Source organism: Alligator mississippiensis, chromosome 4 (assembly GCF_030867095.1).
Source record: "Alligator mississippiensis isolate rAllMis1 chromosome 4, rAllMis1, whole genome shotgun sequence".
In the NCBI taxonomy this organism is placed as follows: Eukaryota; Metazoa; Chordata; order Crocodylia; family Alligatoridae; genus Alligator; species Alligator mississippiensis.
The window spans coordinates 165,215,245-165,236,015 of record NC_081827.1 but is presented as its reverse complement, the minus strand read 5'-3'; the positions used below and the strand labels follow the sequence as shown (position 1 = coordinate 165,236,015).

The following is a 20,771-nucleotide window of genomic DNA, read 5'->3' as shown; positions in this document are numbered from 1 at the left end:
CAAACAGCCTCTACTCCAAAGAGCTTCGCATCCAAACAGCTGGATGCGATGTGGGGCAGGAGGGAGCCAGGCAGACAGAGTAACAGCTGGAGAAGAGGTAGCTTACCCTCTGCAGAGATAGATGATCTGATCCACAAGGCAGGCAACTGGCTGTTCTCTTAAGGCTGTGTTCCCTTTGGTTTGCTGACTTTCTTAGCCTGTTTTTTCCCAGAAGAGGTTAATCCAGGATCCAGACAAATCATGGTCACTAACAATCTCATGACACTTGGCAAGAGTCCAGGGCATTGATTTTGGCAGCCTGGTCAAATCTCTGTTTGGAAAGCGCCATTCCTCCTTTTAAACTGCCCCTACAGTTGCATATCCTTCTTCACCCGCTGTCCTAAAATATATTGTGCAGTGTTGCTGTGGGCTGTTCAGACACATTCAACCCCAGAGGCAGCTGCATTTCAGAGCGAGATGGTATTTCTGGCATAAGAGCAAGTCCATTTGGGATTCTTTTGGGATGAGAAACACTACAGGAATGGAGATCCCTGCCAGTGCTTATGTGTGTAGCCATTCCTTTGAGCTGGGAAGTTCCTGGGTGCAGCACAGGAAGGGTAGGGGCTTGAGGCTGGTAGCTAAGGGGTTAATCTCTCCAATGGGGTGGGGTGGGATTATGCTTCTTTCCCTGGAAGTTTCTGGATGTCTTTGGGAGATGTCTGGATCCTGACTTGCTCAGATCTCACAGCCGATTTCCAGATTTACCAGTAAGGAATAAGATTACAATTAAGGGCTTTGCAGAATAACAGCCATAAAGGTTCCCTCGCCTTTCATCTGGGGTGTAGGCCCTGCTGGGTGGGCAGGGGGAGGGTGCTGGGACTTGATTGTGAGGTGTCAGAAGAGAAGTGAGGCTGGCATGGGGTGAAGAGCAGATGGCAAGGTCAGTGGAGTGCACTTTCCCACAGCATGGCCCTGGTGTGTGTGGTGTGGGCAATGCCCTTCCACACCCGTCTCACATGATGTAGTGTGGCATCTACATCCTCCATTGTACATCTCCACTTCTTTCAGGGGTCTTGACCCACCCCCCAGGGCAACTGGTGAGGGAGCTGGGGAACCCCTTGGTCAGGGATAATTCATGTCCCCTTCCTCTTCTTCATGAACCTAAAAACCACCTCAGAGCTTCCATGGGACCCTAAGTCTTCCCTCCGATGGTCCCTTCTGCTCTGAGTCGAGGCTCTGGCTCCTGTCCCTGGCTCCTGGGGCTGTTTACCAAGTGGACGGGGGGGATGAGCCATGTCCCAGGTTCACACGCAGCGAAGTTCTCCAAGAGGCCCCTGCTGGGCCAGATGTCCAAATGGACTGTGAATCAGGGGGCCACAGAGTAACATAATTTAGGATGCGATGACGAGGCATCTGCCCCGAGTGCTGAATTGGAAGTGGGGTACAAGCGCAAAAAAATATCAGCCGCACAATTGCAGGGTGGCAGCCAGAAGTCCTTACTGCCCCCATGTGTCTCACTGCCCAGGGTGCCCAGCTGCTTTGTTATGCCTCTGAGGCTTCTCAGTGCTTGGGACTGGGCCTAACATACTTGACACAGCCTTCTTCCCCCACTGCCAGCAACACAGAAGCCCCAGTGCCCCTCACCGGCTCCACACAGCCCCAGCCAGACTGAGCCCTCCACATACTGAGTCTTGGCACACTTGTCTCTGCCTCTGACTGAGGAGACTCGTCCACAACAGGCACGAGCAGCAGCTTGGTGGCTCTGGCAGGGTCAGGAATCATGGCCCAGCCTCACCTGATTGCCAGTCAGTCCCTCCCCTACTCAGTCGTGGTTACCCCGCCATGGACACTGACTGAGTCTGTTTCTAGGCATCCTGCATTGCTGGTACCCTCCAGCCCCTTGGCCGTACACAGGCTGCCCTGATCTGTAGTTCAGACCATTCTCCTCCCCCAGTGCAGCATGTACCCTGGGGCTGACTTGAGAAGCTGAGATCCTTTGTCTTTGTCTTTTCCTTGTTGGAGAGGGAACATCTGGCAATGTAGCATGCCCTGGAGGGAAGCACTTCCCTATCCCAGGGCTGCTAACAGTCCCCCTCTACTGTCTTCCAGGGCTAAGGCGCCCTCCCAGAAGGGGTGGCCTGGGGGGATCTTGGCATGTTAGAGAGGATCCCACCCCTTCCTTCCCTCTGGACCTGAAGGAGCTATCAGGGGAAGGGAGGAAGATGCATGTTGCTGGTATGACTGCTTACCAGAGTCCTAGGGGCTGCACAGAAGGGTCCCAGGGGTACACAACAGCCCATGATGCCAAAGCATGACCTGGTGACAGCCTGGGTCCCTTGAAGAAGCTACTCCCTGGCTGGCTCAGGACACGGTGGCAAGGGTGTGTCAAGTGGCAGGTGCCAGACAGGACCCAGTCTGGAAGCTTGCTTTATCTCTGCCCTGATGGGGCTGAGCCCAGACACTCTGGGTGTGGCAGTGTCTGAGAGCCCTGGAGGTGGGTGGCAAAGAGCAACTGGCTATGGGAGACTTCCCCTCCCCTCTGCCCCTATAGAGCAGGCAGAACCAGACAGGGAAGGAGAAAGCCTCAAGGTTAAAAGAGCCACTGAAGGAAACCTGAACCTTCCCTAGGAAGGTCACAAACTCCACTGATGGTGGGAGGGAAGGCAGGAAGGAGCAGCCAGGGGCTGCAGGAGGGGGCTGGGCCATATCCCAAAGCCATGCCCTGGCTGGGGCTACACTGCCCCCAGGACAGAACTCCAGTGCCCTGCCTTTCACTCTGTTTTCAATAGTGCAGCCCGAGCTTTGCAATGGGGATCGGGCCGGGGCAGTGGGGACAAGGCCCAGTCTTGTACTCATGTCCCACTGCAGCAGAATTGGAGGGAAGGGGGCTGGGATGGGGCCATGGTGCCAGGGCTGCTGCCTCTTGGAAATGCCCTTTTTTGAAGGGAGAATTGCTAAGAAGACTGGAGAGGCTGCAGGGTCCTGTGCACAGCCCCCAAGTTAGAGGGTTTGGGTTCTACCCCAGCTCTGGTCATGTTGGTGGGCAAGCCCCTTCCCCTCTGTGCCTCGGTTTCCCTTTGCCCTCTCTATTATTCCTAGTGCCCAAGGCCCCCCTGTCATGGCCCACACCCAGCCCTGCCCTAAAGATCCTTCGGCCTTTGTCTGATCGGTGCAGTCAGTCCCTTCCTCTGGGTCTCCCCAGCCAGGAATGAGAATAAATCCTGCTGTAACCTCGGTTTTTTATCGCCTCCCACCCTTGCTCTGGTTGGGGAAGTTTGGTGGGGGGGCAGATGCTTTGCTTTGCTTGGCAGTTCAGCAGGTGCTCAGCCCCCTCTGGTGGCAAACCGGGGGTATGGCAGTGTAGTTTTGAGTCAGCTCCAAACTACCAGGCTTGAGAGTCAGGACTCTGGGTTCTCTAATTATGGCCCTAAGTTATGGCCCTAGCAGGCACTGGCCTGCGTGACTTAAGCTCAGCCACTTTACTGCTCTGTGGCCCCATCTCCTTGCTGGGGGTCCGTGACCCAGCTCCTTCCTGCAGAGGCTGTGGGGGTTTGACATGGGCAAAGTGCTGGGGCGGGGAAAACTCTGGAAGAGCCACATGCAATGTGCATAAAGACCTCAAGGTGCTTGTCTCATTCACTGGAGCTCCCCCTGCCCACCTACAGCTGACTTACTACACACTTACTAGTGTGCAAGCTGTGGCAGGGCCAGGCATAAAAACCAGGAGTCCTGAAGCCTCTAGACTAGTGATTCTCAACCTGGGCCCCAAGGCATGCTGTGGTGCTGTTAGATCCTTCTAAGTGTGCCTCACAATATTAGCACTGTGGGGTGGGCAAACGCCTCCACAGGACTTACGAGCTAACCCCAGAGATTTCCAATAGGAATCCACAATGTCAAAAGCACTCTGCCTGCTATAGGCTTTCTGAGTTCTTTGCAACAGCTGAATTGCTCCAGTATTTTTTCTGTGATCAAAAAAATGAGTGAAAACAAAGAGCTGGCATTTTCTGGGAGTGTCTTGAGTCTAGCGTGGGGTATTTAGAGTCTAAAAAGGTTGAGAACCACTGCCCTAGACCGTGCTCTGTTGCAGAGCTGGGAGAAGACCCCAGAAGTGCTGATGTACCTTTTAGGTCAGTTTAGGTCAGTAGGGGTAAATTTTTTTTGACAGGCATGTCACAAATTAGCCCTGCACCCTTCCCGAGTGACATCTGATCTGCTTCCCCTGCCCAATCTGATGTTCTGCTTTCTGCTCCCTGCTCTATGCTCCCTGCCTCATCTGCTGCTCTGCTGCCTATTTCTTGCCCTATCTGCTACCATGGCTGCCTGTGCCACTTGTGGCTCTCATGCCACCTGCACAATATGCTCCCTTCCAGCACTGGGGAAGAGCTCAGGACTTCTGCCTCTGTACTAGCTGCAAGAGCACACAGCTCCACAATATTCGCGCTTTTTATTTTCTCCTGGTTCTGTTGCTACTGCTTTCCCTACACAGTGGCTGCTTCCCTGCAGGAGGGACGCAGCACCCCACTGGAAAGGTCACTCCTATCCCTGGTACAACCACCACACCTCCAGTGACCTTTTTCCTTCCAGCCCAAACACATGGCCTGCAGGGAATCTCACACCCCTGTTATCCTTGCAGCTGGCAGTCCCAGGCTGTTAAACATTAGACCGTGTTAAGAGCAGTGCCCGGTCCCTTAGGATGGGGGAGGGGACAGCTTACACATGCCCTTGGGATCTTGCTGTAGCCTCCTATTCCCCACCTGCCAGAACATCTCTGTCTGGCTGTCCCCCTCCCCAATGCCCGTCAGGCCCCCTGGGGCACATCACTCCAGGAGGATGGTGGGGTGAGACCAGGAGATCCATGCCATGGGGCAGGGGCACTGTCTCTACTCCTTACCCCAAGCCTGGACCCCCACAGGCTTTAGACAATGGCTGTTGAGGGGAGGTGACCCACCAGGGACACTGCCCAGGCCAGGATGGGCCTTGTTCTCCTTTCCCTGCCCTGCCTCCCTCTGCTGCTCTGGGTTCACCACCAAGGGCCAAGCAGCCCTTGGGCTAGGCTCCCGGAGTGTCTTGGAGTAGTGCTCCCCCCATGTGCTGCCCTGAGCAACCTGCACCTAGGCTGCCACACAAAGCAAGGCCAAAGTTACCTGGCAACTGGGTCTCTGGGCAACCAGAGTCCTTGGCACCCATTCCCTCAGGTGCGGCAGGAAAAGGGCACTTGGAGGCAGGGAGAGCACCCTGCAGCCATTAGTAATCTGGGGGCAGGTTGAAAGCCATGGGGAGTGAAGGGCAAAGGGCATTAGGTTGCTGAGCCCCAGTCAGCCTACAGGATTTGTATCTCCAGGGGCCAAACCACTCCTAGAACCAGAGACAAGGCCTAAGCACTGCCTGTGAACCAGCTGCAGGGCAGGGGCTGGGGGGAGACTTGCAGAGCTGGTGTCTCATCGGCTCTCCAGGGATAAAAACCAGGCTGTTTAGCTCCAACACAGAACCAATGTTCAGCACTGGTATTAAAGCAGCCCCTCTACTAGCTAGCAGCAGAAATAGGTTCTTATCTTCCATGCAGAGTGGATACAGCCAGCTGAAACATTGTGCTCCATTCTTCCCTGACACCAATGCTGGGATGCTACACCTGGTGCGTCAGCTATAGTCTGACCACAAGGGACCCCAATCCAGAGGTTTCTGGCTAGAGGGTCTTGCCCCTCCACTCTGGGTCAGACCAATCACCATATTTGGGGTCAGGAAGGAATTTTACCCCATAGTCAGATTGGTATGGATTATGGAGGGGGCAGGGAGGAGGGTTGCTTTCCTCTGTAGTGGAGGATGTAGCCCTGTACCAGGGACCTCTTGAGCGTATACTTTTAAGATTTCATAGAAGCAGGATGTTGGCTGCTGTGGTTCCCCTACTTTACCTGTGGCAGATTAAGGTGTTAAGTCTGTGTTGTGTCAGGGATGACAGTAGTCTGATATAGAGTTTAGATTATGGATTGCATAGGGCTGATCCTGACTCAGGGAGGGGGTTGGACTAGATGACCTCTGGAGGTCTCTTCCAGCCCTACTTCTCTATCACTCTATAACCCAGCTGAGAGCTAATGGGGGCACAGAGGAACCTACACTTGTCTGCTTTCCAGATTCTTACTGGAGCAGCTGGCACTGGAAACTAGATGATTGGAGCTCAGGGGTGATCCAGATCACCAATGCCTGTATATACCCTGGGGGGAAGCTAAACCTCTGCAGGTCTTGGGTTTGTTCTTGGGATGACTGATATAGCTCCCATCCCTAGCTCTTGCCTCTGCAGCAGGAAGTATTGGCCCCAGGATCGGATGCTTTCCAATCTGAGGCAAGGGATAGAAGGGAACTGCAACAGGGGCTGTACTCAACCTGGCATCACACCTCTGCCTTTTCCCTGCAGGTGGTGAAGGTCTTCAGTGAAGATGGCACTTGCCGTTCTGTGGAGGTCACGGCAGGTGCCACAGCACGCCATGTCTGTGAGATGCTGGTGCAGAAGACCCATGCCCTCCATGATGACAGCTGGTCCCTGGTGGAGTTGCATCAGCACCTGGCACTGGGTGAGCAGACATGCACATCCCAGGGACATCTTGTATAGCCAGCTTTGTGTGTGCATGGCCACCACTGTATGACTTGTGTGCAACTTCAGGCTCAAAGGGTGGGGAGACGAGCACAACCAGCTGTGTGCCCGTGGAACCAGGAACATGCAAACACATTTATGCAACTGGGTGCTTGGGGCTGGGTGGGACTCACCTGGCCAGCTCTGCTGGCAAACATCTGCATGCAGCCACAGGCTGGGGACGTATCAAATCAGAGACCCTCAGCAACCATAGCTGAAGCTTCTGTTGCTTGTGGCAAGTGACCCACTGGCACAGCTGGGAGTAGGTAGCAAAGCACTGTCATTGCTGGAGCCACTTCTAGAGGGAGACAGGGAGGCACCAGCTAAGCCAGAATGGTATGATGCCAAACAGCAGGCAGGGCTGTTCCTAACATGGGATTTTCCCCTCTGCAGAGCGGTGCCTGGAAGACCATGAGTCTGTGGTTGAGGTGCAGTCCACTTGGCCTGTTGGGGGGGACTGCAAGTTTTTTTTCCGGAAGAACTTTGCCAAGTATGAGCTGTTCAAAAGCTCCCCAGTAAGTGCATGCTGGGGACCTGCCTGGTACAGACACTGGGATTCAATCAGGTTCCCTTGTTCCAGCTGGTGGGATGAAGTCAGTGTGTCCCACCAAGTCTCAGGGGGCAGGATGCCCAGAGAAGATCCCTGGCACAGAGAATAGCTCAGCCTCAGGGCTCTCAGCCAATCCAGACCATGCATCAACCCCGATCAGAGGGGAAAAAGGTGCTCACTGGAGGGGTCCCCGAAGTTGCCATATTCTTGGAGGATCTGTCTGCTTTCCCCTCTCCAGACTTCTCAGGGATTTGAATTTGCTTAGCTAGGGATGTGCACCAAACACACTAATGCTGCTGGGCTTGAGAGTTTCCCTCCTGCTGCCCAGAGATCAGCAGGAGGGGTATGCCAACTTGCCAGCCCCCCAGTGTGTTAAGTCCTGCCTGTTGTAAGTCCACTGGTCTTGCCTCAAGGGAAGCTGGTCTGGCCCCTACCAAAATGTCAGCTGTTGCTGTGATGCCTCATCTCTGCCCCAGCATCTCTGCTAACCATCTTCTCTTTCCCTGCTCTCAGCAGTCCCTGTTCCCTGAGGTGATGGTCTCCAGCTGCCTGGATGCCAACAAGGGCATGTCCCACTCAGAGCTCATCCAGGTACTCACTCCTCTCTGCCTTCCTCGCAAGCCACCCCTGCTGATCCCCAGGTCTGATCCTTGGGCATGTGGGAATCGTCCATCAGAAGGGCACCCATGTGGCTGGACCCTGTAAGCAGGCACCATGCCAGCCTGTGGCACCATGGGGCCAGGAGTGGAGGGAGAATGCACCTGGGCTGAATCTAAGGAACTACCAGGCAGAGTGCTGAATGCCACAGTTTGATGCCCTGACAACAGCAGGCATGGGGCCCATGTTAAGTATTACTAATCTACTCCCCACCCGCTCCCCTGCTGGCATCCTTCTTCCCACCACCCCCGCCTTGCTCTCCTCTCCTGCAGAACTTCCTCAACTCTGGCAGCTGCCCAGAGATCCAGGGCTTCCTGCACCTGAAGGAGGCTGGGCGCAAGGTCTGGAAGCGGTTCTACTTTTCTCTGCGGCGCTCAGGACTTTACTACTCCACAAAGGGCACATCCAAGGTAAGGCTGAAGCCCTGGGTGGGGGTGGGTGCCATTCAACCCTTCCTTACCTCAGCACCACCAGGAGGGGGTGGGGGCTACAGACTACCTATGACCATAGCTCTCCTATAGATGTAGCTGACCCTAGTTACCAGGGGTGTAACTGTCCTGACAGCCCCCTCCATGGCCAAACCCCAGCTGTCTAGCTCTGAATCACAGGATCCTTACCACTCTAACTAAGGGAACATCTTCCTTAGCTGGCAGCAGTAATAGGCTCTTATCTCCATATGACACTGATGTTACACTGATATAATGACCCAGGCCCACAGGGAATGACTCTGTCTCCTTCTAGTGGTGGCCAGACCACACGCAGAGGTTGTGGTGCCTTGCTAGCACTGGACCATGGCCAAATAAGTGGGAGGTTGGGGGATTCTGACCAGGCAATTCAATCCAGAAACCCCTGCTGTAATGACCCAGTGCACGTGTCACTAATGAACAGCTGCTGTGGCTCTTAAAGAAAAACTGGGTTTGAACTCATGATTGTTTAAAGCCATGATTCACTCCTTCATGCTCTGTGGTGGCTGCACTTATCTTGGGCCCCACAGTGGCTCTGGTCAGGATTGGGGGTCTGCTCTGCTGTATAAATTCACTGAGGGCTTAGATATCCTAGTAACCAACTAGCTTTGCTCCGTTAAGCTGATCATTCTCATCCCCTGCTCTCTATACTCTGACCCTGGGCATTTAAGTCTCCAGTGCTCAGTCAGTGTAGTGTCCTGGTGGCTCTGCAGGGAGCTGGACAGGGCTGTCCTGCCCCACCCCTTTGCCCCTGTACCGTGACTGCCCCCTTAACACAGCACATGTCTTTCCTCCCTGGGAGGCATTGTGGACAGTCTGCTAAAAACATCAGCTCAGTGCTCAGCCGCCATTAGAAAGACAAACAAATGTTAGGGATTATTAAGAAGAGAATTGCAAACAAAACAGGAAGTATCATTATGTCCCTTTATAAATGCATGGTGCATTCATCTCATGAATATTGTGCTCAGCTCTTGTTCTCACACCTCAAAAAGCATAGAGAAGAACTAGAGAAGGTCCAGAGGGGGACAACAAGGATGATTAGTGGTATGGAGGGGTTTCCATATGAGGAAAGTCTAAAGAGGACAGGCCTATTTGGTTTAGAAAAAGGATGCTTTAGGGGGGACATGAAAGGACTTACAAAATACTAAATGGTGAAGAGAAAGTAAACAGGGATTTATTATTTACTATCTCTCACAAAACAAGAACTAGGGGGTCACAAAATGAAACTAGAAAGTGGTAAGTTTAAATCTAATAAAAGGAAGTTCTTTTTCACACAGCATGTCATTCAAGTGTGAAAGTCATTGCCACGAGGGGTTGTGAAAGCTGACAGTTTAGTCAGATTCAAAAAGGGGTAAGACAAATTCATGGATGAAAGGGGCATCGGTAGCCTCTATCCCTGGAAGTTAAAGATGGGGTGTTAAGGACACAGCTTCTGAAACAGAACTTCCTAGACCTTAAATGCTGGAGTCTACAAGTGAGAGGAACAACAGGAAAAAAACCTGGTCATATCCAGTTCCCTCCCCCTTTTAGCATCTGCCCTCTGCCACTGCATGACGCAGGAGACTGGGCAAAATGGACATATGGCCTGATCCAGTATGGCAGTTCTTATGTTCTTATATTCTTATGTTCTTCCCCAGGACCCCCGGCACCTACAGTATTTCGCTGACCTCAATGAGTCCAACATCTACTACATTACTCAAGGCAAGAAGTACTATGGCACACCCACTGAATACAGCTTCTGCATCAAGGTGAGGGGCCCAAAACAACTGCCCCCTCAGGGACCTCAGCTGGGCATGAGTCAGCCCCTGATTATGCAGGGCTAGATTCACCCTAGGTTTAAACCCAGCAGGAGTCAGTTGGGTTACACCAGAGTGAGATTTGGTCCAGGCTTCAGAGACCTTTAAGACACTTTCAAGGTGGAAGGGACTGGAGAACTGCAGGAGTGGCATCTAGTGGTCAGAGCAAAGAAGGGCTGAGAGTTAGGATGCCTGAGTCCCAGTGCCAGGGATCAGGCAAGTGTAGCCTAGAGATAAGGCAGATGAGCCTGGGATGTAGGATGGTTGGGAGTCTCTGTCCAGCTTGCATCCAGTCCAGGCCTGAACTCTTCGTGATTTAGGAAGCAGGCTGGCTTTCTGGGGTGAAGCCAGGATGCTGGACTCCTGGGTTCCATTCCTAGTTGTCAGAGGCAGAAGGTCTAGAAATCAGGATTTCTAGGGGAGCAAGTCCTCACGGTTAAATCAAGAAGCTGGGGTTCAGGACTCCTGGGTTCTTCTCCCAGCAGTCCCCCTTGGGGCTGCTGACTATAGAATGGGTCTAGGGCTATCAGGAAAGCTTGTTAGCCGGCAGAAAGGGCCATGCTGCCCTCTCCTTGCCAGCATTGGGGACGGCACCATGCATTATTGCTGTTGCTTTGCCCTGCAGCCGTACAAGGTGCGCAGTGGCACAAAGGGCCTGAAGCTGTTCTGCAGTGAGGAGGAGCAGAGCCGCACCTGCTGGATGGCTGCCTTCCGTCTCTTCAAGGTATGTGCTTCCCCAGCCCTGCCCCTTTATCTGCTGAGCTATCAGCACCAACAGTGACACCTGTTGGTGGACCTGGGGCTAATGCTGCTATTGAGCCCTTTGCACCAGTTGTGGTTCTTTCTCTGCTGATGCTAATAAATGCTGTCTCCTTCCCAGTATGGTGTGCAGCTCTACAGGAACTACCAGCAATCCCAGTCTAGGCACAGCCAGCTGGCATGGATCGGCACCACACCCCTGGTAAGTACCTTGCCCTAACGTATCTATGAGGGTGGCTTGGGGTTCCCTTAGCAGCATCTCCACAGGACATTATTTTTAATAGCAGCCTCTTGCCTTGTCTCAGCATGTTAAATGTTGCATTGTTCTAGGCTGACCCCCTTCCACATTCCCCATGGAAAGGGTATAGCCCAGGTTGGAATAGGGTCTGTGTGGACATATGCAAGCTGCTTACTGCCCCCATCACTCTAGGCTGGGGGTTTCCCTGGGCCAACCCCTCAGCATCTTCCTTTAGCACAGTGGAAAGTGTGCCTCCTCCCACTAGGGGCATGGGGTGAGGACAGATGGTCCAATATTAAAGTTGTAGCCTGGAACTTGAGGGCCTCACATTCAACTCCCTGCCCTGTCCCTGACATCCTGAGCAAATTACTTATAGCTTCCCTTTGTGGGACCTGTGGAAGAAATATGCATCTGGCAACCCACTCCTGGATTCCACCAGGTTCCTTGTTCTCTGCAATTTCTCTAGCACAGTGATTCTCAACTAGGATACCTTAAGATCCTTTCAAGGGTGTCACAGGGTGTCATGCAATGTTACCACCATTAGGTGTGAAAACATGATGCACCAAATAAACCTAGAGAAATCAAATGGAAATGCATAGTTGTGGTCCTTTCGAGCTCTTTGCAACAGAAAACCCCCCGGTCTATGATTTTTCTGTGGTCAAATAAAAAGTGAAAACTAAGAGCTGGCATTTTCCCAGGGTATCAGGAGTCTATCCAGGGATGCCTCAAGTCTAAAAAAGTTGAGAACCACTGCTCTAGCGCTATCAACACCAGTGTTAACATTGGGCATGTGAGTGCCTAGAAGCACTATGAAAACCTCCCAGGCAGAGCCAAGCAAAACACAAAAGGTTTTCCTTCTTCCTTGGAGAAGGCACCCTTGGAGCATCTGGCCTCGGTGTGCACTTGGGAGCCTAGCCCCTAGGGAGAATGGACAACTGTACTACAACTCCCACAGGGCAGTATTTCTAAATAGAAATACTTTGCCATGGAGCAGTCAGGTTTTCATGAATTCCCAGGTATAAGGAGATGCATTTCATGAAAAAAAAAAAATCCTTTATTGGAAACACCAGTTTCCCAACCCCACTGTCAATGGAAAGTCTTTGACCAGAACTTCATCCAAGCTAACCCAACACATTTCCAACCAGTGGGAGCCCCTAGTACCCACTCTCCGGCAGGGTGCCTTCCATGCTTGTACAAGCAGAACCAAAGCCAGGATGGCCACAGACATCCTGTGCCTGGTATAGCCTCTGGGGAAGACCATGATGAAGCCATGTACTAGGGTGGCACAGCCTGAGAAAGGAAAGCAAAATTGAATAGGGAAATAAAATCCTGTCTTCTTTGTGAGGGTCTCCAAGCCAACTCCACCCAACACCAGCCAGAATGATTTTTGGTGTAGGGAGCAGGCTGGCCTTCTCCATTTCTCCTTGGGCATCATGTTGGGCAAGTAGCAGATGGCTAAGGTCACAAGGCCCTCATGGGCAAGGGGCTGAGCATATAACCAGAAAGCTAAAGTCTCTGGAGCCCTGGTTATGCTAGAGTCTGTAGGTACTCATCTCCTACTGCAGCCAGCAGAGCTGCTAGTCTTCTCCACCCCTGTCCTTCCATAATTATACAGAGCCAGAGCACAAGACAGGGAGCTCTCTGGCTCTGCCCAAGGCAAGTTGCTTCCAGGCCCAGAGTACCTCACAGCCTCTTCAGCACCAGATAGACCCTTAAAGGGGGTACAGAGGAATGCACATCAAGTTCTCTCTATAAGGGCCACCTAATAGCATCGCCATGTTGGGGGTGACCCTTCTGGCTCAGCCTGAGATCAGTGAATGTCAAAGCAGTGCAGGCAGAAGGAGCAGGAGAGGCCCCATCTCAAGCTGGGCTTAAATGGTGTCAGCTTAAAAGACCCAGTCCATTCCCTGCTTTTAGGAGGGCTGCTTTTCCAGCTGGGGCTCAGGATAGTGGGTCCTGAGCTCTTTGGAAATCTGTCCCCTGGATTCACTGGACAGCATCAAACCACAGTAGCATCTGCCTGGGACTGAGAAACCAGAAGGCGGTTTTGCAGAGCAGAAAGAAGTAGCCAGCACAGCCAGCTGGTCAAGAGACATGCCCTTTAGCACAGCCAGGGACCTGGGGCTATGGTAGGACTTCCTGAGGGAGCTTGAGGCTGCCCTGAACAGATCCAGCTCAACACTGGGTGCCAGCCTGATGCAGCACTTCCCTACGGAGTATGACTCAGTACTGGCTTAAACAGCTGCCTCTCTAAGCTGCTTGCAAAGCAGTGACCTACAGAGCTGCAGACCCACACCTTTGGCCCTAAGCCCCCTTCCTCCTGCATATTGCTCCCCCTTGGCACCCAATCACCTGGGCTTCTCCATGCAGCTGTTGTTTCTGTCCCATAGAGGAGCGTGTCCGATAACACCCTGGTGGCCATGGACTTCTCAGGGTGCACAGGCCGGGTGATTGAAAACCCCAACGAGGCCCTGACTGCAGCCCTGGAGGAGGCCCAGGCATGGAGGGTGAGTCTGTGCTTCTGTGCAGAGCTGGAAGTCAGGAGCTCGGGGAAGTGAGCTCTGGCTGGAGCAAGACCTGTACGCCCCATCCAACCTCCTGCCACAAGGCTGGTTTGCTTGCTGGTCTGCAGAGTTCAGCCTGAGCTGTGATGCAAGCTGGAGATCAATCTTTCATTCAGGAAAGGAAAGCCAGCCTCACACCCTGACCCTTAAAGCCCCTTGCTACAGGAGCACAGCACACTACCAGGACAATGTCAAAAGGCTAGGGCTAAGGCTCCCCAGCTGGTCTCTGTTTCCTGGTTCTAGGTGGTCCTCATTCACCAATATCGAAGCTGAAACTCACTGGCTGGCTGGGTTGGAGAGCAGCCCAGGCTCCCTCCATAGAAAGCACTGGAGGACAAAATGAGGATTTGAAAATGAAATGCCATCATTTTGATTTTCCTGGTGTGAAGTGGGGGAAGTTTATCACAATCAAGCCTTTCCCATAGGGAGAACTAGTAAGATTGGGATTCTTTAGCTCCCGTCCTTGTACATGTATGTAGTCAAGGAGGAAGAGCAGCTCGCAGGAGCAAATCCAGGAGTGCATCAGTGGGATCCCTCCCCTGGCTGTTCCATGTGAGCACTCAATGTGGGGTCTGCTCCCCTGCTTTCATGTGGGGAGCCCAGGGGGTGAGCACTGCCACAGCCACTTGTACCCCTTTGCCCTGCTGCTGAATTCAGCAGTTAGGAGGAAAAGGGACGATCATACAGCAGCAGTGTTCATCCCCTGAGCCCCAGAGCTGTGCCAAAGCAGGGGCTCCCACTAGCCCCTGCTCTGATCAGTTGGTGAGTTCAGAACTCACTGCTCATGCTGAGCTGGAGCAGGAGCCCACGTTGATGGGGCAGTGAGCTCAGAACTCACTGTGCACCCATGGCACACCTGAAGTGGCTGGGGAAGGCTGCAATCCCCTTGCCTGGTTCCTGGGTCTGCTACAACCAGCTCAGGGTGGCTGCTGGGCCTGTGAGCTATTCTGAGCTCCAGCCAGTGCCTTCAGATGTGGCTCCCTTGGTGTAGCTCCATCTGCATCCAGCTGAATCCCCAAGGAGCTTAAAGGACAGGGAAGCCTTGCCAGCATGATAGGGCTGCAGCAGAGGTGAGTGCAGCTGCTCTGTGAACCTCCCACTCCTGTAGGCCTTGCTCCAGTTGTCTCCAGCTTTGCTCTGTCTTCACTACCAGGTCTGACTATCACTATCAGCCTTACTTCTTGTTTTACTTGCCATTAAAAGAGCACAGAGCTAAGACCTAATAATAATGAAACCCCAGTAATACCCAGTCCTTCCTTTTGCATGCCACAGAAGAAGACAAGTCACCGCTACAGCCTCCCGACACCCTGCCAGAGCTCCCCACTCAGCACAGGTAAGTTGAGACCCCCCACACCCCTTACTCCGCACTGCCCATACTCCGCACTGGGGCAAACAAAGTGGAGGCAGCCTGAATCAGGGCCCTTCCTGCCTTCAGGTCTGATGAGCTTCGATAGTCACACAACCAAGTGTGCCCCAAGGGATATTTCCCCACCTTGGGTTATCAGGGAATTTCAGAGCTGGATCAAAGCCATCCCTGCTCCTGGCTCTTCCATTGCTGCCAGCTAGAGAATGCACTACTGAAAGTGTGTCAAATTCACCACCTGAATTCACTGCAGGGCTCCTTGTGGGCCAGATCTGGCCTAGGGCACGCGGTGGCTCTGGCTCTAGCTCCGGCTTAGGGCATGTGGCAGCAGCAGGGCTGGTGCCAGGAGAAGTAAAGTAAACATGATAATGGCAACAGGCCAAGTGGCTGCAGAGCAACTGGGGGTTGTATCAACCCTTGCTGCCCTCCTTCCACTGATTGCTGTGTCCACCAGTGCCCAAGGGCCTCAGATGCTAGAGCAGACCATGCCCCCCTGGCCATGCCCCACAACTCCATGACCCATCAGTAGCCTGGCAGGTCGACTGGAGCAGCTCCATGGGCCACATCCAGTCTACAGAGTCTGTTTGACACCCCTGTTCTAGTGGCCGAGGCCCTGGCTTGGGACTCAGAAAAGCTAAATTCCCTTCCTGTTTATGCCACAAATTCCCTGCATGACCCTGGACAAGTCTGTTCATCTGTCTGTGCCTGGATTTTCCCTCTCACCATTTGTTTTGCTTACTGAGACTCTGCTCTCTGAGGCAGGCACTTTCTTTTCCTGTGTGGTGTGTGGAGCCCAAGCACAGCTGGGGCTCTGATCTCAGTGCCTGCAGATAGACCAGGTTCTCATTTACTTGTTTGTACTGCAAGGATGCTGAGGGGCCCCAGTCATGAACCAGAACCCACTGCACCAGGCAGTGTACAAACACAAAGCCAAAGGACAGTTCCTGCCCCACAGAGCTTACTTATCATCTCAGTAAGTACACTTAAAGACACATGACACTTTTAAGTCTGCCAACCCCCAGTGAGACATCTTTCTGAGGGAAGGATTTATGAGAGAGACAAATAAAAAGCATTCCCCCCCACTAACACTTCCTTTGTTCCCAGCCATCCATCGAACCCAGCCATGGTTTCACGGGCGGATTTCAAGAGAGGACTCACAGCGATTGATCATCCAGCAGGGACTAGTGGACGGGTACGGGAACTCCAACTGCTCTCTGTTAACCCAGAGTGAGAGTTAACTCAAAGGACTTGCTGCTACAGGATGTTAGTGAACACAAGGGCTTAACAAGAATGCCAAAGAAACTAGCTCAGTTGTGCCAACATCTATAGTTTTAGTCTCTATCTATTTGGTATGAAAGCCCCAGTTCTGAGATTCAAGTGATGATGTAGAGCAGTGATTCTCACTCAGGGTGCTGGGGCACCCTGGGATGCCACCAAATCCTTTGAAAGATGCTGGGAGATGTGAGGAGGTAAGTAACATGTGAGGAGATAAGCAGATAAAACCCTGCCTGGCCAGCCCTCCACCCCTATTGCCCTTTGCAAAGAGGTAAGCACTGCACTATATATACATTGGTTTTTTAAATTGGGTTCCACTCAATTCATAAAAGTTATGGAGGGGTGCCTTGAGTCCAATGAGTGGTGCCTTGAGTCCAAAAAAGGTTGAGAACCACTGATGCTTTTTAAATAAAACGAGATTGTAGCCTTTGTAGTCATTGATAAAAATTGCCACACATGACCCCAGAAAGCTTGAAAACCAGAAGGCTGACATCAACCCTCCCCACAAGCAACTTAAGAAATGGTCTTGAGACCTTTAAGCCCATCCCGTAATATTTTTGAGAACGTTACTCTTGTTTTTTGAACAGCTGGCACTTGCAGTACTAGATAATATAAGCTCTGGCAGCTGTGTTAGGGAGGATACAATGAGGAGGACATCCACTCTTTATGCTTCTGGGAACCCACCAGTGTTGGTTGTAGGGAGGAAATCCCCACTTCTTGGTGGAGGGTTGTGCTGTTAAGCAGAATTTCATGCCTTCTGGTTTTCCGTCGCAGGCCCCTGGCAGAGATTAGACCTCTGGCAGGACTCACTGCACCCTGTAGCCCTGACAGGAGCTTTAGCTGCTTTCAGCAGTGTCCCAGGTGTGGCTGTACTGTTTTCAGCTGAGCTTACCTGCAAGCTTGAATGCTTCTCAGGGTACCCCTGGTGGGCAGCAGATGGTGGGTGGGCAGGGGCAGCATGTGGGTGACATCCCTTCCTTGTGTCTTCCAGGGTGTTCTTGGTTCGAGACAGCCAGCGGAACCCCAAGGGGTTCGTCCTGTCCTTGTGTCATCTGCAGAAAGTCAAGCACTATCTCATCCTGCCAGTGAGTGCCCCTTCCCCCTCTCCACAGATGCTCTGACCTGCAGGCACAGGGGCAGGGGAATCAGTTCTGGAGGGACTTCCAGCCAGTCCCAGCAGGGGATGTTGTAGGAAGCAGGGCAGACCACTGACCATGGGAAGTTCGCTGCTGCTCCTGTCCCAGCCTGTCCCAGCAGGGGGCGGTGTTGCAAGCAGGGCAGGAGCCCTGGTGGTGGGAAGCTCCTGACATCCTGCAGACCTTCATAAGCCAGAGGTAGCCCCAGGAAAGATCCCAGCCATGTGGGTACCACCTCTGGCCAGCATAGGCAGTGAGCAGAGCCCATGTAACAAGGGCCTGATACCTGCCCCCTGTTTCTCTGCAGAGCGAGGAAGAGGGGAGACTTTACTTCACTATGGATGATGGGCAGACACGCTTCACCGACCTCATCCAGCTGGTGGAGTTCCACCAAATCAACCGGGGCATCCTGCCCTGCAAGCTCAGACACTACTGCACCTGTGTAGCCTTGTGACAGGCCCGGTGGGCAGCGAGCCTCCTGGCTGGGCCTCCATGAGCCACAGCCAACAGGCAGTGAGCAGGATCTCTGGACTTGAGCTCCAGGATCAACTCCAATTGTGTGACCATGCCCTGCTCTGCCTGGGCCAAGCCCATGGCACCAGGCAGGGGGAGGACTGGGCTTGGGCCCTGTAACCCACAGGGTGTAGCCAGTACCAGGAGAAAGTCCCAGTAAGGTAAGCGCCAGGACGACACCTCTGGGATGGACAAGCTCTGAGGAGCCTGAACATGAGGCGGGGAATCACAGTTCAGGAAGAGGTGCCTTGTCCAGGGCTTCCAGGAGACTGAGGCCTCAGCTCAGGGTGGTAGTGGGGGCTTATGCTCCTCTCTCTGCCCCATATCCTTCTGCTATGGTATCCTTCCACCTGTACCCCACTGCCCCTTTAATTCTGTTCCACCCTATATCTATCTACTCTCATATCTCTCTGTCTCTTCAATCCTCCCCCCAACTTCTGTCACCCTGGTATCCCTGCCCCCTGCATCCTTCTGCACCTGTAATGTTCTACCCTGGCCCACCTCTGCCCCTTGGTTCCTCCACCCTTGTAAGCCTCCCCTACCTCCCACTCTGTATCCCTCCCTCTCCATCACCCTGCATCTCCTCACTCCATATCCTTCCACCTTGTCTTCCTCCCTCCACCACCAAAGCCCTCTGGCCAGTATCCTTCCACTCCTGTAACCCTCCTCACTAGTATCTCTCTGTTCCTGTCTTTCCCTTCAATTCTGGGCCTTTTGGCTAAGATGAAGTGACGACTTAATTATACACATGCATGCTACTTTTATCATGCATCTTTCCCCTCCCTGTATCGCTCCATATCTCTATCCTACCTTACTTTCCCCTGTATCTTTTCCAGCCTAATCCTCCCCACCCCATGTTCCTCCCCCCAAGCCACTGTATAGCTTTGGTTCCTAGAGTTTCCCCCTCTCTGCCAGCTTCTCAGTGCTCATCATTGTATTTTTTGCTGTTGAGCCTGAGCAGGGTGTCTCTCCTTTTCCTGCGGGGCACTGAGGGCTGGTCCTGTTCAGTGTCCCTACTGCCTCCCTTCTGACAAGCCCGTGGCCGAATGCTGGGCTTTGCACCCTTCCTGCTGGGCGGCAGCAGCCCCAGAGATTGGTTCTTTGGTACTGGGAGGTCTCCCCCACTCATGCACTTTCTCTCTGGGGCTGGGGCTCTTCTAGCCAATGCTCCCCAGGGGCCTTCTGGGTTGGTTCTGCAGGTCTCACTTCCTTTTCTCATAGTGGGGCTAGGGTGACTCAACCTCACCAATGAGACATAAACCAACAGCTTTCATTGGTATCTGAGTCAAGGTCCTTCCATGCACTGAGCTCCCCCTCCAGTGGTACCACCATTTCTCGACCATGGGGTGCTGTAGCTGGCGGCAAGGACCCTCCATGGCTGGTGCAGAGCTCACTCCCATGTTCCTGGGATGGGCTCCTGCCCCAGAAGCAGTATTCAGGGCTGGCTGGGAACAGGGGATAGTAATGCACCAAGCCAGTACTGCACCAGCACCAGAGGTGCCCAGGGTGTGCCAGCACTGATGGCAGACAACATTCAGGCTGGTGCTGGCATGTCTGATGTTGCTCACAGGCCTCTGGAAGGAAGGCTTGCAGAGGAGTGAGCTGGAAGCTGCTGCCAGCCAAGTAGCTGGGCCTTGCTTAAAGACTGGGGAAAGAAGGTCTGGTCCGCCTGCCTTGGATGTGGATGTTGGAAGGAACTTGGGACTGAGTGTCATGGACAGCCCCAAAGGAGGTGAGGAGCTTTGATGGGGAAAGCTGGCCTTGCCCTGCCCCTCCCATCTCCCCAAGGCTTTCCCTTCTTGGGCATCTCTGCAGCATCTCTTCAGGCTGCCACACCTTGGGAATGGGTTTGTGCACAGGCCTGGAAAGTCACTTGTTGCCATCATCCCAGGATTGGGGTGCCAGCTGCCCTGCTGGGGTGCTTGCAAGGAGCTGCATCCAAGCACAAGCATTTAACTCCACCCAGCAGAGACCCATACCCTTCCAAATCCAGCCTTATCTGGGGTGTCCCTAGCTTCCAAGGCACTAAAGGACCATGTGGGGCAGAGAGAAGGGAGACAACTGTGACCCGTTCTTCCCCTAGAAGTGCTGGCTGGCCCACACAGAGAGGCCGAGACACCACACAGCCTCAGCTAACAGAGCTGGGCTTGTAATTCAAGCAGTAAATTCCTATGTGAGGATCCTGGGTTCAACTTACTCAGGACCGGTGGTACCAGAACCCCTCAGGGGATGGGTGAGTTGGACCCTGGCTTTGCCAAGAGGGTATTGTATATATAAGAGAGGCCAGTCGAACTGTGATGTGTTTTATACAAGTGAGAATAAATGTTATTTTTTCATATCCTTGCTTTTGTTTTGTACAAAAAAAGAAGGAAAAATAAAACAACCTTCCCCCAGATTAGCACTGATCTTTGTATGCAGACAGAGCTCTCTATTTATATCTGCTCCCAAATCAAGTCACAGCAAATAAAGCTCATGTATTTCACACCTGGCTGCTCTGCTTTTCTTGCTGAGGTGGGGGAGGGAGGAGAGGTGGGAGGAGGCTGGTTGGGGTTCCAGTCACCATTTAGCACGGAGTGGAAAACCTTGGTCTCTGTGTGGTGTATAATACTCATCAGAGCACAGGAGAGGTTCCATGCAGCAGTCAGCTAGTAAAGGGTTAAGGCTAAAGGTGGGCTGTCAGGCAAAAGAGGTCTTTTCAGGAGCTAGGACTCATAGGTTTTTCTTGCAGCTGTGCTCTTGGCTCCCTGGCTGACACTTGGCCCCTTGCCCTGAATAAGGCTGGATCTTAAGACCCCTGGATTCATTCTCTCCTTCTACCACTCACTTTCTGCATGATCCAAGCAAGTCACTAA

The 20,771-nt window shown here is 53.0% G+C and overlaps 1 protein-coding gene across 6 annotated transcripts in view; it reads left to right on the top strand.

The window, feature by feature from the left end:
- Positions 1–20,401, top strand: part of GRB7 (growth factor receptor bound protein 7) — a 50,657-nt gene extending 30,256 nt beyond the window's left edge. For 4 of the 6 annotated variants that reach the window (XM_019482532.2, XM_014603656.2, XM_059726978.1 and 1 more), the window contains 12 exons: positions 6,389–6,545; positions 6,998–7,119; positions 7,668–7,745; positions 8,084–8,221; positions 9,913–10,023; positions 10,697–10,795; positions 10,952–11,032; positions 13,459–13,575; positions 14,905–14,965; positions 16,100–16,187; positions 17,262–17,355; positions 17,714–20,401. In XM_019482532.2, coding sequence (XP_019338077.1) covers positions 6,389–6,545; positions 6,998–7,119; positions 7,668–7,745; positions 8,084–8,221; positions 9,913–10,023; positions 10,697–10,795; positions 10,952–11,032; positions 13,459–13,575; positions 14,905–14,965; positions 16,100–16,187; positions 17,262–17,355; positions 17,714–17,860 — 1,293 coding nt within the window. In that variant the 3' untranslated portion in view covers positions 17,861–20,401. The remainder of the gene's footprint in view (positions 1–6,388; positions 6,546–6,997; positions 7,120–7,667; positions 7,746–8,083; positions 8,222–9,912; positions 10,024–10,696; positions 10,796–10,951; positions 11,033–13,458; positions 13,576–14,904; positions 14,966–16,099; positions 16,188–17,261; positions 17,356–17,713) is intronic. The other 2 variants (XM_059726976.1, XM_059726977.1) reach the window with 2 other exon arrangements.
- Positions 20,402–20,771: the final 370 nt, after the last annotated feature.